The sequence below is a fragment of the Camelus bactrianus genome, chromosome 13 (assembly GCF_048773025.1).
Source record: "Camelus bactrianus isolate YW-2024 breed Bactrian camel chromosome 13, ASM4877302v1, whole genome shotgun sequence".
NCBI classification, from domain to species: Eukaryota; Metazoa; Chordata; class Mammalia; order Artiodactyla; family Camelidae; genus Camelus; species Camelus bactrianus.
The window spans coordinates 65,255,568-65,272,525 of record NC_133551.1 but is presented as its reverse complement, the minus strand read 5'-3'; the positions used below and the strand labels follow the sequence as shown (position 1 = coordinate 65,272,525).

Here is a 16,958-nt window from a genome sequence, read left to right as displayed (position 1 = left end):
CCAAAAGCAGAGGTAGAGAACCAAAAGATCCCTGTATTCTGAGGAAAACACAGAGCTGAGATACATGGAGGAGCGTGACATACAATGTGAGATATTACAGAAGCACCTTCTAGCAAAAACTAATCATGCAGGGCAGGAAACAACCTTCGAAGGAATGAACAGCTGAAGCTACTGCACACTTTTGTGAAACAGAAGGAAGAACTCTGAGTAAATTCTCAGTCTTTGCAATGCTTATTGCAATCCACTTAAAGGATGAGCAAAGAGGATGATAGCATTTACACTTGTACGACAATGTATTTACCATCTGAAGAAATAAATACACCACTGGTACATGTCATGCATATGCCCACACTGTCAAATGTTTAGAACTGATCTAACAGCACCAATTCAGAAGTCTTACCTCCCAAACCAATAGAATTTCAAAATCCAATTAATGAAATTTAATTTACTTTCAAGATCATGCTTTACACTCCTGAATTTTGAACGGTACAATTAAGAAATTAAGATCTGAAATGAACTTGAATGCAACCAGAACTTAAATGCCACAGAAAAGTAAAAGATAAAAAGTTCCATTTCTTCTTTTTATTAATTTAAATTATTCCTACAGGAAAGGCCTGAAAATGCAATGCTATCCAATAATAATAATAACAGTAATTTTTTAAAAATTGTCTTTGTAATGAATTTCCAAAATCAAGTAAAAATATTAGCCAAAAGAACCTAAGCTACTACAAACACAAGCTTAGATGGAGAATATTATCTAGACCAAGCTTCTGCTTACTTACCGGAGAACGGGTTTGAGGTTGAGAATTCATTGTCTGAGGAGCTTGAGGGTATACCAACGTGGTTGGACCTGCATTCTGTCCAGAGGGATAAGGGGTCTGTCAAAGAATGGCATAATAATATCATAATTTGAATAAATCTAGCATGGTAACTCAAATTCAAAGTGTTAAAAAATGTAGGAAAGTGTTTATTAGTGTGGTTTTACAGCTTTACTTTTAAAAACTTATCTTCATCATAATATCCAGCAATTCAGAATCAGTGCATTTATTAGAGGTTATCTTAAATCTCTTAATGAGAAGAAATTTCATCACGCTACTCAGAATAGCAAGCAATTTAAAATTTATGAATAGTTTATTTCTGGCATTTTCCATTTATCATTTTTGGAATGTGGTTGACCATAGTTAATTGAAACCTTGAAAAGTGAACCTAAAGATAAGACTACTGTACTTTATTCTCAACATTCAGTTGGTGGTGTGTTGAAGCATAAGCTTCTGGCTATCTAGATAAATACAGCACTGAGATACCACTTGTGAAAACACAGAGAAATGTTATCTCTTCCAACACTTCAAAAAGTTAAGTGAAAACTTTGTCCTTTCATAGCTAGTGTATGACAGAAAGGAAGAGCAATTAATTTTTTTCACTGAATATACTGAAAATGTGCATGATAGCTATATTTAATCTTATTCAAAATTTTCACTAAAGTCTTCAACACTGGAGACTGTAAGTCTACACACTTATAATTGATTGCAAAAGAAGTATGTGAAATAACATTTGGGCACAAGTTCTATCACTCAGTAATGCCACCCTTACTGTCCACACATATAGCTGGTCCTGTCAGTACTGAGACTCTCACTGCTCTCAAAATTATTATGAATAAAACAAAGAACTTACTTTCCTTTAGCCTGGAATTACTCCTTTAAACACAAAAATTAATCAAGTATTCCTTCTTATATTTAAATTGTATGTGTGCCAAGAGCTGATTCTACTCCGTAGACAAGCCATTTCACTTGAATGCAAACCATAGTATCTGATGACTGCTATACATGGAAGTGAGTTTCTTTCACAATGTATGTGATTGTGCCATTAGGAATATATTAATAGGTGCATTGATAAAAGAATTTTGCCAATAGCTCACTCAGCTTTATCTCAGAAAGTTTTTCCATTCTTTGTGGCTGGTTTTTAAAATTTCATAGAAATGATATGGCATATCTGCTGTGACTGCAGGGAGTAAAACTGAAAGATGTCTCTATGCTTTTCATCTCTTCTCTGAATTTAATGACATGATAATTACAAGTTTATTAATTAAGTTATTCTGGAAAAACTTTAATATACTATTATGCTTTATTGAAAACTACTGCAAAAGTTTGGGAACATTCTATGAACATGTTTCACAACACCAAATGCACAGAGAACTAGGGTTAAAGCAATCAAGTATCACGTTGACAGTCGTCATAGATTTTGTACTTTCCCTTTTCAAATATGTTCTAAATTATCACAAAGATTTACTTCTTCAAGGATATATACATGAATACTTTATATTTACACAGCAATCTAGTTCACTGTACAAGTTTAGAAGAAGTATAGACTTATATTCTCATTTTTATCATTACTTTCATGTTTCAACAAACACTCTTAAGTCACTGACCCTTTCTTATCACCTGGAGGTAACAACAAGGATTAGCAAATGGTACTATAACTGACAATCTGTTAACAGAATGTCAGTGAAAACAAGGCAATCAAATTACACTTTGTGCTGCATACATAACCTTTAAGTCCATTATAACTATTTGTAAAACTGATTTGGACAATTAAAGAGAAAAATCTAAGGGTGAATTCCATTACAACCAACAACACACTAACAGCATCTTAGGTCCAGATATGGATGGTTTTCAAAATAAACATGTGAAAAAACTGATAAAGATTTTCAATTTTCAAAATACAATACAATGGACTTAAGCCAACAAAAATAATTATAGCATTTATATAGCTCTTACTATGTTTCAGACACCATTCTAAACACTTCACATATAACACAGAGATGAAAGATTATTTCTCCTGTTCCAAAACAATCTGTTCTCCTTAAGTAAATAAAGTCATAAAGGCTAAATTCAATATTGTGGAAGTGTGAACATACATACACAAACCTGACTGAAAAATTAAGTTGCCAGAGCCTTTCAAAGAGCTATTAGGTAATACTTAGCAAATTCTAAATAAATTTATTCTTTTACTCCAAAATTCCATTTCAAGAAATTTACCCTAAAGATAAATTCACAATGGCAAAAAAAAAAAAAAAGGACTTGCTATTTTCATTTATAGGAGAGAGATTAAAGTATGAAATATACAAACAGAGAATGTAGTATAATCTTAAAAAAGAATGAGATAAATATACATAGACGGCCATGGAAAATACCTATAATATTAAGTGACAAAAGCAAAGCAGAATTAGTTAAGTATAAAAGAACCCTATTTGTGTGGGGTTTTTGGATATACGCACGAGTATACTCAGAAAGTAAAGATGTCTGGGGAAGACATAGCAAACTTAACATTGCTACTTCAAAGACATGGGAACTGAAAGGGGGGGTATAGGATACAACTTGGAGGTCTTATTTTATACACTTCTGTATTACAGGCACACTCCATGTTATTGCCCCTCATTTTACTGCACTTCACAGGTATTGAGATTTTTACAAATTGAAGGTTTGTGGGAACCCTGCATCAAACGTGTCTATCAATCCCATTTTCCCAACAGAATTTGATCATTTCATGTCTGTGTGTCATATTTTGGTAATTCTCACAATATTTTAAACTCTTTGTTATTATTATTATATTTGCTATAGTGACCCAAGATCAGTGATCTTTGGTGTTACTACTGTAATTGTTTTGAGGTGACACTAACTGCGCCCTTATAAGTTGGCAACTTAATCCATAAATGTTGTTTGTGTTCTCACTATTCCATTGACCTGCTGTTTCCTGTCTCTCTCCCTCTCCTCAGGCCTCCCTATTCCGAGACACAACAATACTGAAATTAGGCCCAGTAACCCTGCAGTGTGGACAAAACTATTACTCAAAAAGATACATCAGCCCCAATGTTCATAGCAGCACTATTTACAACATTCAAGACATAAAAGCAACCTAAATGTCCATCGACAGGTGAATGGACAAAGAAGATGTAGTGTGTACATACATGTATACATATATACAATAGAATATTACTTTACCATAAAAAAGAATAAAGTAATTGCCCCCAGCAACATGGATAGACTTAGAGATCATCATATTAAATGAAGTAAGTCAAACACAAATATCATGTGATATCTCTCACATGTGGTATCATTAAAAAAATGACAAAAATGAACTTATTTACAAACCAGAAATAGACTCACAGACATAGAAAACAAACTATGGTTACCAAACAGGAAAGGGGTAGGGAGAAGGGATAAATTAGGAGTTTGGGATTAACATATACACACTACTACATATAAAACAGATGAACAAGGACCAATGTATAGCAAAAGGAAACTATATTAAGTATCTTGTAATAATCTATAATGGAAAAGAATCTGAAAGAGAATATACACATGTATATGTACAACTGAATCACTTTTCTGTACACCCAAAACTAACACAGCATTATAAATCAACAATACTTCAATTAAAAAATAAATTTAATTTAATTAAAAAAACCCCTGCAGTGGCCCCCAAGTGTTCAAGTGAACAGAAGAGTCTCATGTCTCTCACTTTAAATCAAAAACTAAAAATGATTAAGCTCAGTGAGGAAGGCACGTCGAAAGCCAAGACAGGCCAAAACCTAGGCCTCTTGTGCCAAACAGTTAGCCAAGTTGTGAATACAAAGGAAAAGTCAGTTCTTGGGAAATGAATATGGAAGTGAATCAGTGGACACACAAATGATAAGAAAACAAAGCAGCCTTATTACTGATAAGGAGAAAGCTTCAGCGGTCTGGCTAGAAGATCAAACAAGCCACAACATTCCTTTAAGTCAAAATCTACCACAGAACAAGGCCCTAACTCTCTTCAATTCTATGAGGACTGAGAGAGGTGAGGAAACTGAAGAAGAAAAGTTTGAAGCTAGCAGAGGCTGGTTCATGAGGCTTTAGAAAGAAGCCATCACCATAACAGACAAGTGCAAGGTGAAGCTGCAAGTACTGATGCAGAAGAATCCAGGACATCTAGCTAAGGTAATGAATAAAGGTGGCCATACCAAACTACAGACTTTTTCAATATTCTATTGGAAGAAGATGCCATCTACAACTTTCATAGCTAGAGAGAAGTCAGTCCCTGGCTTCAAAGGACAAGTTGACTCTCTGTTAGGGGCTAATGCATCTGGTGACTTTAAGTTGAAGTCTGTACTTGCTTACCATTCCAAAACTCCAAGGACCCTTAAGAATTCTCCTAAATCTACTCTGCCTGTGTCCTATAAATGAAACAGCAAAGCCTGGATGACAGCACATCTGTTGACAACATGGTTTATTGAATATTTTAAGCTCACTGTTGAGACCTACTGTTCAGAAAAAAAGATTCCTTTTAAAACATTACTGCTCGCTGACAGTGAACCTGATCATTGCTCACCCAAGATCCCTGATGGAGATGTACAACGAGATTAATGATGTTTGCATGCCTGCTAACACAGCATCCATTCTGCAGCCCATGGATCGAGTCATGTCGACTTTTAAGTCTTATTATTTAACAAATATGTTTCGTAAGACTATTAGCTGCCATAGATTGTGACTCCTCTGATGGATCCGGGCAAAGTAAATGGACAACCTTCTGGAAAGGATTCACCACTCTAGATGCCATGAAGAACATTTGTGATTCATGGGATGAGACCACCATAGTAACATTAACAGGAGTTTGGAAGAAGTTGATTCCAGCCCTCGTGCATGATTTTGAGGGGTTCAGAACTTCAGCGAGGAGTCAACTGCAGATGTGGTAGAAACAAGAGAACTAGAATTATAAGTGGAGCCTGAAGATATGACTGAATTGCTGCAATCTCGTGATAAAACTCCAACAGATGAGGAGTTGCTTCTTATGGATGAGCAAACAAAGTGGCTTCTTGAGATGGAATCTATTCCTGGTGAAGATCTGTGAAGACTGTGAAATGACAATAAAAGATTAGAATATTACATAAACTTAGTTGATAAAGCAGCGGCAGAGTTTGAGAGGATCGATTCTGATTTGGAAAGAAATTCTACTGTGGGTAAAACGCTATCAAATAGCGTTCCATGCTACAGAGAAGTTGTTCATGAAAGGAAAAGTCAATTGATGAGACAAACTTCAACGCTGTCTTATTTTAAAAGCCTGCCAGAGCCATCCCAGCCTTCAGCAACCACCACCCTGATCAGCCAGCAAACATCAACAACGAGGCAAGATACTCCACCAACTAAAAAAGTACAACTCGCTGAAGGCTCAGATGATGGTTAGCATTTTTAGCAATATAGTACAGTTGACCCTTGAACAACAGGGTTTTGAACTGTGTGAATCCAATTATACATGGAATACTACAGCACTTCATGATGTATGTCAGTTAAATCATTATGCTATACACTTTACTGATACAGTGCTGTCAATTACATCTCAATAAAACTGAGGGGAAATAAATAAATACTACATTACTACATAATCTGTGGTTGGCTGAATCCGTAGATGTGAAACCAAGGATAACCGCCAACTATGGGACTTGAACATCCATGGATTTCAGTATCTGTGGTGTGTCCTGGAACCAATAACCTGTATTGTTCAAGGGTCAATTGTATTTTTTGATTAAGGTATGTACATTTATTTTTTAGACATAATGTAACTGCAAACTTAATAGACTACAGTATTATGTAAACATAACTTTTATATGCACTAGAAAACCAAAGAATTTGTGTGACCTCCATCACTGCAATATTCACTTTATTGTAGTGGTCTGAACCTAAACCCTCAATATCTCTGAGTATATATGCCTATGTCTGTTTTTTCTTTTTCATGTATCAAAAGAATTGATTACTTTTATAATAAAAACATACTGAAGATAACCTCTGTCCTACAGCTAGCTTCCCCTTCATGTGACAGAAAAAAGCAAAGCAAACCACAAAATCCAGTAGGTCTGTATTTTGCAAAGTTCTAAATATTTTTGGGAAACAACTGAAATGTCTTCTGATAAATCACAATGAAAACTAAATCAACAATACTTATGGAAGTATAACACAAAGAAGACACTATGCTGTGGGCTAATTACATAAATGAGGCCAAGGATAAATAGTTACCGGTTTTTTAACCTTCAAGAAATTTTTAATTTAATCAATAAAGAGATAGATACAGATTATACTCAGCCATAGAGTATAATCCTTCATAGTCTTTGAAAAAGATACAGAAGAGCATTTAATCATATGGAAAAGAAAGGTATTGAGAGAGAATGTTGAAATAAGCACATGTATATACAGAACATACTGGTAGCATTTCAAATCATTAAGGAAATACCAAAATCACTTAATAAATTGTGGGAATGATTAATCAACCAAGAGGAAAGGTGGAGATATATATATATATATATATATAATCAACTCACAGTACCAAACAAATTGATTCAAATTGATTAAAAATATTGTAATGTAAAACATGAAACTGTAAAGGTATCAGAGGCAAATCTATTTCTATCATCTTAGAGCTGGAAATGCTTTTTAAAATCTGAATAAAAAGATGAACTAAAGATACACCAATTATTTTTTAAATAAACCGTAAGTTTATAAAAGTTGTCAATTTCATTTCAGAATTTTTCTTTATAACTATACTCTATATATGTATGTATATATCTGTGTTCATTCTTATTAACTAGCTACTACAGGATATAAATAGTGAGAAACTCTTCTATCAAATAAATGTTTGACAAGTAAATCTGGCCAGAGAAGTAAAGACAATACATTAAAGTCTAGACCAGCACTTTGACCATGCTGGCATCCACAATGCTTCCAAGCACTTTCAACCCCTTAAGAACTGTCTTCCTGAGTGTTCTACAATCAGTGTAAATACACATTTCTGTGATGATATAAATATAAATATAGTATATATTTAGTACCTATTAACCACATGGAGCTATTGAATGATTGAAATGTAACTAGCCCAACTGAAAAAATCAACGTTTAATTTTATTTAAATAAATTTATTAAGTAAAAAAAATTTATTGTGGTAGAAAACACATAACATAAAATTTACCATCTTAACGATTTTCAAAGGTACAGTAATGTTAACTATATGCATAGTGTGCAAAAGATATCTAGAACATTTTCATCTGTAAAACAAACTCTACAACCAGATTCAATTTAAATTGTACTTATATGCATTTTAATCACTTAGAATTTAAGTTTAAATATCAAGATATGGCTAGATGCTACTATATTATATAGCACAGATGTAGAAAACTGTTAATTCCAAAGTTTTACTCTTCTCATCTTATATCATTACAAATGTAACTCTAACTTTACAGAAGTACATTAACATCTAACAAACAAGACTACAAGATAAAACACTGGAGAGAGAGAGAGAGACATATCACTGAACTGTACATGTAGTCTTAAGCACATTAGAGCTGTCCCCTGCTATCCACAGGAGATTGCTTCCTAGATGCCCGCAGATACCAAAATCCACAGATGCCCAAGTCTCTCATATAAAATTGTTTAGTACAGTGGACTCTCCATATCTGCAGGTTCAGTATTTGCCAACGCAGAGGGCCAACTGTACTTGTGTTCTTCAGCTAAATAATGACTAAAGCTTTATTGAGACTGATTCTGAAAATGTGGACCAGAGCCCCGAGCATCCCTGATACTTTATCAGGTCTAGGAGATAAAATATTCTCACAATATTGATGCTAACATAATGTCATTAGGTTGAAGTTTGCACTAGTGATAGAAAAACAAGATGGGTAAAACTACTGGTGCCTTAGAAAAAAAAAAAATCAAAGCAATGGTAGGCCTTGTATTCCTCACTCCCACACTCATCTAAAGAAAGAAAAAAAAAGCCAGTACCGAAGAATGTCATTTATGTGACAGTAAAAATTATTAAATTTTATTGAGATAATTATAGATTCACATGGAGTTTAAAAAATAATACAAAGAATCTCCATATGCTCTTAATCTAGTTTCCCCAAATGGTACTATCTTATATAACTAGAGTTCAATATTAAACCTAGAAAATTGACATTGATATGATCCATCAACCTTCTTCAGCTTTACCAGTTTTACATACACACATTTTTGTGTATGTTTAGTTTAGTAAGGTAGCAGGATACAAGATTAACTTACAGAAATCTGTTGCATTTCTTTACACTAACAATCAAATATCAGAAAAAGAAAGTAAAAAAAAAAAATTCCTGTTAAAATTGCATCAAAAAATAAATAAATAAAATACTTAGGAATAAACCTGACCAAGGAGGTGAAAAGATTTATATGCTGAGAACTATAAAACACTGACAAAGGAAACTGAAGATCATTTAAAGAAATAAAAAGTTATCCCATGCTCTTAGATTTGAAGTACTAATATTGTTAAAATGGCCATACCACTCAAAGAAATATTCAGATTTAATGCAATCCTTATCAAAGTACACATGACATTTTTCACAGAACAACATATAACCCTAAAATTTATATGGAATCACGAAAGACCCAGAATTGCCAAATCAATACTGAGGAAAAAGAACAAAGCTGGAGGTATAACCCTCCCATACTCCATACAATTCTAGAAAGCTACAGTAATCAAAATAGCATGGTACTGGCACAGTGACAGATATTTGGATCAATGGAACAGAATAGAGAGCCCAGAAATAAACCCACACACCTATGGTCAATTAACCTTCAACAAAGGAAGAAAGGCTATAAAATGGAGAAAAGATAGTCTCTTCAGCAAGTGGTACTGGGATAGCTGGACAGCCACATGTAAATCAACAAAGTTGTAACACTCCCTCACACCATACACAAAAATAAACTCAAAATGGCTTAAAGACCTAAACATAAAACAGGACACCATAAATTTCCTAGAAAAGAACATAGGCAAAACATTCTCTGTCATAAACTTTAGCAATTTTTTCCCCAAATAAGCTGCACAGCAAAGGAAACCATAAACAAAATGAAAAGACAACTTACAGAATGTGAAAAATTATTTGCAAACAATGCAACTGATGATAAGGGCTTAATTTCCAGAATACACAAAGAGCTCATACAACTCAATAATAATAATAAAAAAAATCCAGTCAAAAAATGGGCAGAAGACCTAAATAGACATTTCTCCAAAAAAGACATACAGATGGCCAACAGGCACATGAAAAGATGCTCAGTATCACTAATTATCAGAGAAATGCAAATCAAAACTACAGTGAGGTATCACTTCATACTGGTCAGAATGACCACCATTAAAAAGTCCACAAATGATAAATGCTGGAGAGAGTTGTGGAGAAAAGGGAACTCTCCCTACACTGTTGGTGGGAATGTAATCTGGCGAACTATGGAAAACAGAATGGAGAGTCCTTAAAAAACTAAAAATAAAGTCACCATATGATCCGGCAATCCCACTGCTGGGCATTTATTTAGAGAAAACTCCAATTCTAAAAGATACATGAACCCAAATGTTCATAGTAGTACTATTTACAAAAGCCAAGACATGGAGGCAATATAAATGTCCACAGACAGATGAATGGATAAAGAAGAGGTGGTGTATATATATATATATATATATATATATATATATATATATATATATATATATATATATACACAATGCAACATTACTCAGCCATAAAAAGAATGAAGTAATGCCATTTGCAGCAACATGGATGAACCTAGAGGTTATCATACTAAGTGAAGTAAGTCAAATAAAGACAAATATCATATGATACTACCTATATGTAAAATCAAACAAATGATACAAACGAACTTATTTACAAACCAGAAATAGACTCACAAACATAAAAAACAAATTATGGTTACCAAAGGGGGAGAAGGGTAGGAGGGATAAATTACGAGTTTGGGATTAGCAGATACAAACTACTATGTATAAACAACAAGATAACTATATTCAATATCTTATAATAACAAATAATGAAAAAGAATATGAAACATATATATGTATAACTGAATCACTATGCTATACACTAGAAACTAACACAACATTATAAATCAACTATACTTCAATTAAAATAAAATCAATAATACCCCACACTAACAAAATAAAGAAGAAAAAAAACACACACATGATCATTTGAACTGATGCAAAACAAACAAACAAACAAAACTTATGGTAAACTTCAGCACCCTTTCATGATAAAAAAATTCAACAACAAAGTAGGAATAGATGGAAACTACTCCAGTATAATAAAGGCTATATATGAAAAGCTCACATCTAAAATCATCCTCATTGGTGAAAGACTGAAAGCTTTTCCTCTAAAATCAGGAATAAGATAAAGATTCCTGCCTTCACAACTATTTAACACAGAATTGAAAATCCTACTGAAGCAATTAGACAAGGAAAAAAAAATAAAAGGAACCTAAAATAGAAAAAGAAAAATGAAATTATCTCTTCACAAATAATATAATCTATGTAGAACATCCTAAAGATTCCATTTTAAAAACTGTTAGAAGTAATAAAGGAATTCACCAAAGTTACAAGATAAATAATAAACACATAAAAACCAGTTGTTTCTATACACTGACAATAAATACGAAAGGGAAATAAAAAAAAAATTCCATTTATAATAGCATTAAAAAGAATAAACGCTTAGAAATAAAATTAACCAAGGAGATGAAAGGCTTGTACACTGAAAACTACAAAATGTGGTTGAATGAAATTAGAGAAGACACAATAAGTGGAAAGAGATTCCATGTTCATGAATTAGAAGACTTATTATTAAGATGTCAATACTTCCAGAAGCAATTTACAGATTCAATGCAATCCCTATCAAAATCCCAATGACATGTTTTGTAGTTATAGAAAAATTCATCCTAGAACTCGTACAGAATCTCAAGTGACAGTGAAAAACCAAAATAACCTTGGAAAAGAACAAAAATGGAGATCTCACTTCCTAATTTCAAAACTTATTACAAGTCTACAGAAATCAAAACAATGTGGTACTTACATAAAGACAAACATGCAGACAAATGGAAGTGAATAAAGACTCTAGAAATAAACCCTCATATGTATAACCAAATGATTTTTCACAAGGGTGTCAAAACTACCCAGTAAAGGACAATCTCTACAATCAATGGTGTTGGAAAAACTGGATACCCACATGCAAAATAAGGAAGTTGGACCCTTATCTTTCACCATATACAAAAATTAACTCAAAATGTATAAAAGACCAAGTTCTAAGAGCTAAGAGTATAAAAACCTTAGAAGAAAATATACGGAAAAAGTTTTCTGATATGGGATTTAGCAATGATTTTTTTTTTTGGATGTGACACCCAAAATACAAGAAATAAAAGAACAGATAAACTGGATAACATCAAAACTAAGAACTTCTAGGCACCAAAACACACAAAAACAGAGTGAAAAGGAAACACAAAACTGGAGAAAATAACTGTAAATCGTATTATCTGATATGGAGTTAATATACAGAAATCCTAAAATTCAACAAAACAATCACTCTACTGAAAAATGGGTAAAGGACTTGAAAAAGACATTTCTCCACAGAAAGTACACAAACAGCCAATAAGTACATGAAGATCCTCCACATTGCTAATTACTGGGAAAAATGCAAATCAAAATCACAATGACAAACCATCTCACACCCATTAGGATGGTTACTTAAAAAAAACATAAAACAACAAGTATCTGGTGCAGATGTGGAGAAATCCCTGTGCACTGCAGGCAGAAACGTAAAATGATGCAGCTGTTATGAAAAACAGGGTAACGGTTCCTCAAAAAATTGAACACAGAATTGTCATATAGCCCAGCAATTCTGAATATATACCCAAAAGATTTAAAAGCACACTCTTGAAGAGATGTTTATATACCTATGTTCACAGTAGTATTCACAATAGTCAAAAGGTGGTAACAACTCAAGTGTCCAATGACAGGAGACTAAACAAAATGTGGCATATATACATATAACGGAGTATTATTCAGTCATAAAGAGTGAGGAAATTCTGACACGTGTGACAACATGAATGAACCTTGAAGGGATTATGCTACATGAAATAACCCATTCACAAAAAAACAAAACAGTGTATGACTCCACTTACGAGGTACTTAAACTAGTCACATTTAGAGACAGTAAATGGAACAGTTGTTGCCAGATTGTAGAAGAAGCGAGGAATTGGGGTTATCACTTAATGGGTACAGTTTCAGTTGTACAAGATGAAAAGAATTCCAGAGATAGATGGTAGTGATGGTTGAACAAATATGTGGATACAGTTAATACCACTGAATTGTACATTTAAAAATGGTTAATATAGTAAAATTTATGTTATGTGTATTCACCATAATTTAAAAACATTTTAAGTGTCAACAAACATTATCACAAAGTCTGATCACAAACAAGTTTGTTTCAAGTGCATTTATTCAACTTCATCAATTTGTTGACAGATTAATGCATATTTGTACATGTGTACTAATATATATTTGCTTATTTATATATTGTTGAATTTTAAGTAGTCCTTGATAAAGTAGACCTCTCTAAACACTGATAACTTGATATGGCAAGGCAATCCACTTGAAACTGGTAGCTACCTATTAAAAAAAAAAAACCTAATGCAGATTTTAAAATCATCATTTTACAGTCTGCACAATACACAATGCATATATATATTTTTTTTTCTATATTTCAGTGAAAGGAAAAATCAAGTTTTTATCTTTTATTTCCAAGAAAGGACGGTAACAAGAAGAATCAGACCGAGGCAGAATACATATTTAACTACTTCGTAAAGAGGTATTAATTGAATATAAAAAGAATTCCCCCATCAGATATCATCAAAAACACATTACAAATGACTACAGGAAACAGAAATCATTCCTCCATTACAGGGGAAAACATTGTCTCTGCATGTCATTTGGGATTCAGTAGGATATCTGTTGCCATTTTCTCTTCCTAATCTTTCCTATGTTGCAACTACCAATCTGACAAGAACTAAAGAACCACTTTCTCTTTTCCCAAATCTGAATTTATCTCCCCTGGAATAGTTGAGTTCACCTGAAGTCATTTTCTTATTTCTTCTTTGGAGTATGCCCAAGCACCACGGCTGAACCTTAGGTTTTCAGGCCCAGATAATTTTAACACTGAGAAATGACCAATTTTTTATTTATCTATGGAGGTAAGGGCAGGTATGGGACCACAAACGGCCAGTGCAATTTTCAGAATTACTTTCACAATGGTGTTCAAGTCAGGTCCCATTTACATGCAGTGAACTGGAAGGCATGTACCTTAATATACCATTCTAGGTATATTAAATTCCTAATGACTGTATTAACTAGAAAGATGCTAAAATACGAAATTCTAGTAAACATTTGAAATAAAAACTTAAATCCTCTCATGTTTGCTTAATATTTTTTGAAACACAGAATGAAACAAATTTAAACAGTGCAATAATGTTTAAAGCAAAAGCAATTTTTTAATCCACCATAAAAGATATGTATTTCTCACTTTATATATAGACAGTATCAAGCACTGTAAGTAATGTAATTCTATTGACTATTAAACTAATTAAATATCCACTTAGTTAAACATTATTGTAAATACAATGCTGGCACTTATTTCTTCTTAATGAATCCATTTTCCCTCTCCCTTTTGAAATAAGCTCAGATTCAAGTTCATATGCTGCATATGCAGCACCATGAAGAGCAACACTCAAATGTCAAAAAGAATAAATCAGAGAGACTCACTGCTTCACAGACAAATGAGCAGATTATGATTTTTTGATACACTCAGGCTTCCAAGTGCTTTCTCTTTCAGAGCCAAGCATATAAATAGGTACACCAGGTAATAATAATCACATTTTGACACACTGACAGACTCAATTACAGTACAGTGGTGAAAACCCTGAGTACAAGGTTAAGTAAAATCAAGAAAATCAGAGTAAAACTATTATTATCATAATTTGATATTAACAAAAAAAATCCAGCAAATATACAGCACTAACGTCTCTATTTCAAAAAAGCATTTGCTTTAACTTCACAAAAAGGAAAAACGTTCCTATGTAAAAATTTAACACATAAATAATTCAATGATGTCCCTGAAGCAACCAAAATGAGTATCTGTCCAGAATACAAGCTAAATTATAATTGTGTAGAATTATTTTCTGGATAATTAGAAAGTCATTTTCTCTTCCTAATCTTTTATATTTAAATACCAAAGCTTTTATCTTTGCATTGAAAGAAGTCAAATAGTATTGGTCAACTATATATTCAAAGTTATCTGTAAAGGAAAGCCCTCATCAATGAGTCTCCATCATGCTTTTTCTATCTTAGGATGCTAAATGTAGTAAGAAAATAAAAATCCTCTCAAGCTATTTTTAGATTATCACTGAGCTAGTTAAATAAACATTATGCCTGTTGTGTAATGTGACTCTCAGAGTACTTATTCTGCTGATAATAAACAGACATCATGCACTTTCTACCACATGAGACCAGTTTAGAAAAAAACAGCTGAGTCACCCACCAATAGTCTTCCTGCTCTCAGTAACTCAGTGGAAATTTCTGTCTCACCCCAACACTTGGCTTCTTCACCCAATCCCTGAAAACTTCCCCTCAGTAACACCAACCAGTTTACGATAAAGCTCACTTTAGGAATCACATAGTTCTACCTCCACCCCAATTAACACAATGAGTGTTCCTGACAATACAAAAACAAAGATAAGCAAAAACAGTAGGCTAATTAGGCTGGCAAACTTCATCTCAATTAGGCCAATCTACTCTGGAGAAGAATATGTCTCTCCAGTTGACACAGAGGTGACGGTACTTAACTACTGCACTGTCCATACAGCTTACGCTCTTTGTGGACATGACCAACACATCCCCGAGATTTTCTTTCCAGAGTATCCCTGAATGACATGATTCTGGGTTCTTGACTTCAACTACAAATAACAAGGTCTGCTTGAGATTCTCTTTCCTTCGAGGACGCTAACTAATAGTATCATCAATAGAAAACATCAAGCACAAAAAAACTTTTTTTGGAATGAAATAAACTTCACAACATACATTATATAAAATGCAGCAACACAATTTTTTCCCCCAGCATCAACAGAAGTTCTGGAAATAAAATAAAGTTCCTGTGCTCAAGGAATTTACAATTCACCTAACTCAACTTTAACAGAATATAGGAAGTGCTTAAAGGAGGGTGAGTAACATGTCAAAAAGCAAAGCAGAAACTGATTAATTCTTCCCAGGAAAAGATTTCTAGAGAGCTGCCACAGGCAATACTTAAATGATCAATGGACAGGTAAGTGGGCAGTTGGCCACATGAGAAGAGGAGCACCATGTATAGGCAAAACAAAGAGGGTAAGAAGTACAAAGACCTGGAGAGTGGAAAAGCAGGAAAAGTCTGCTGAACTCTGAAAAGGTCAATGATGGCAGAGCACAGGGCTGGGTGAGCCAGAGTGTGGCCACAGAATTGAAATTAAAGCTGAACTAAAAAGATGTGTCAAGGTAAGTAAGGATTTTTCCTTAAAAGGAACCACAGGATATGTTGGACAGGTCAGCAATATCAGTGGATTTGTTAAATGAAATGGACTATTACAATAATATGGAGTCCTGGAAAAAGGGTATGTGTCAGGGATACCACTTAGGGGGCTTCATAATAGTCTAGGTACATGATGATAAGGATTTGTCTAAAGTAATAAAACTAGACAAAGGAGGCATATTTCAGAGATAATTAGTATACTGAAATACCAGGACTTTCCAAGTAACTAGATATAAGGGGTAAGGAAATTGATGCACCAAGGTCTGAGGATTGGGTAGCTCAGGATGCATAAAGGGCCAAAAATGATTGGACCCCAGGCTACCCCTGGGACCTCACCTCATACCCCATTACTCTCCTGCCACACTGGCCTTATTAGGCTTTATTTATTTACTTATTTAATGGAGGTACTGGGGATTGAACTCAGGACCTCGTGCATGCTAAGGCATGCGCTCTACCCCTGAGCTATACCCTCCCCTACACTGGCCTTATTTATTTCCCTCAAATATACCAAGTTTATTTTCTC

General features: G+C 33.7%; 1 protein-coding gene across 9 annotated transcripts in view; it reads right to left on the bottom strand.

The window, feature by feature from the left end:
- The window catches only part of EIF4G3 (eukaryotic translation initiation factor 4 gamma 3), a 327,940-nt gene that overhangs the window by 159,065 nt on the left and 151,917 nt on the right, over positions 1–16,958 (bottom strand). For 8 of the 9 annotated variants that reach the window (XM_074377251.1, XM_074377254.1, XM_074377252.1 and 5 more), the window contains exon 4: positions 783–878. The exons of the other annotated variant lie outside the window; for it this stretch is intronic. In XM_074377251.1, coding sequence (XP_074233352.1) covers positions 783–878 — 96 coding nt within the window. The remainder of the gene's footprint in view (positions 1–782; positions 879–16,958) is intronic. 9 annotated transcript variants of the gene reach the window in all.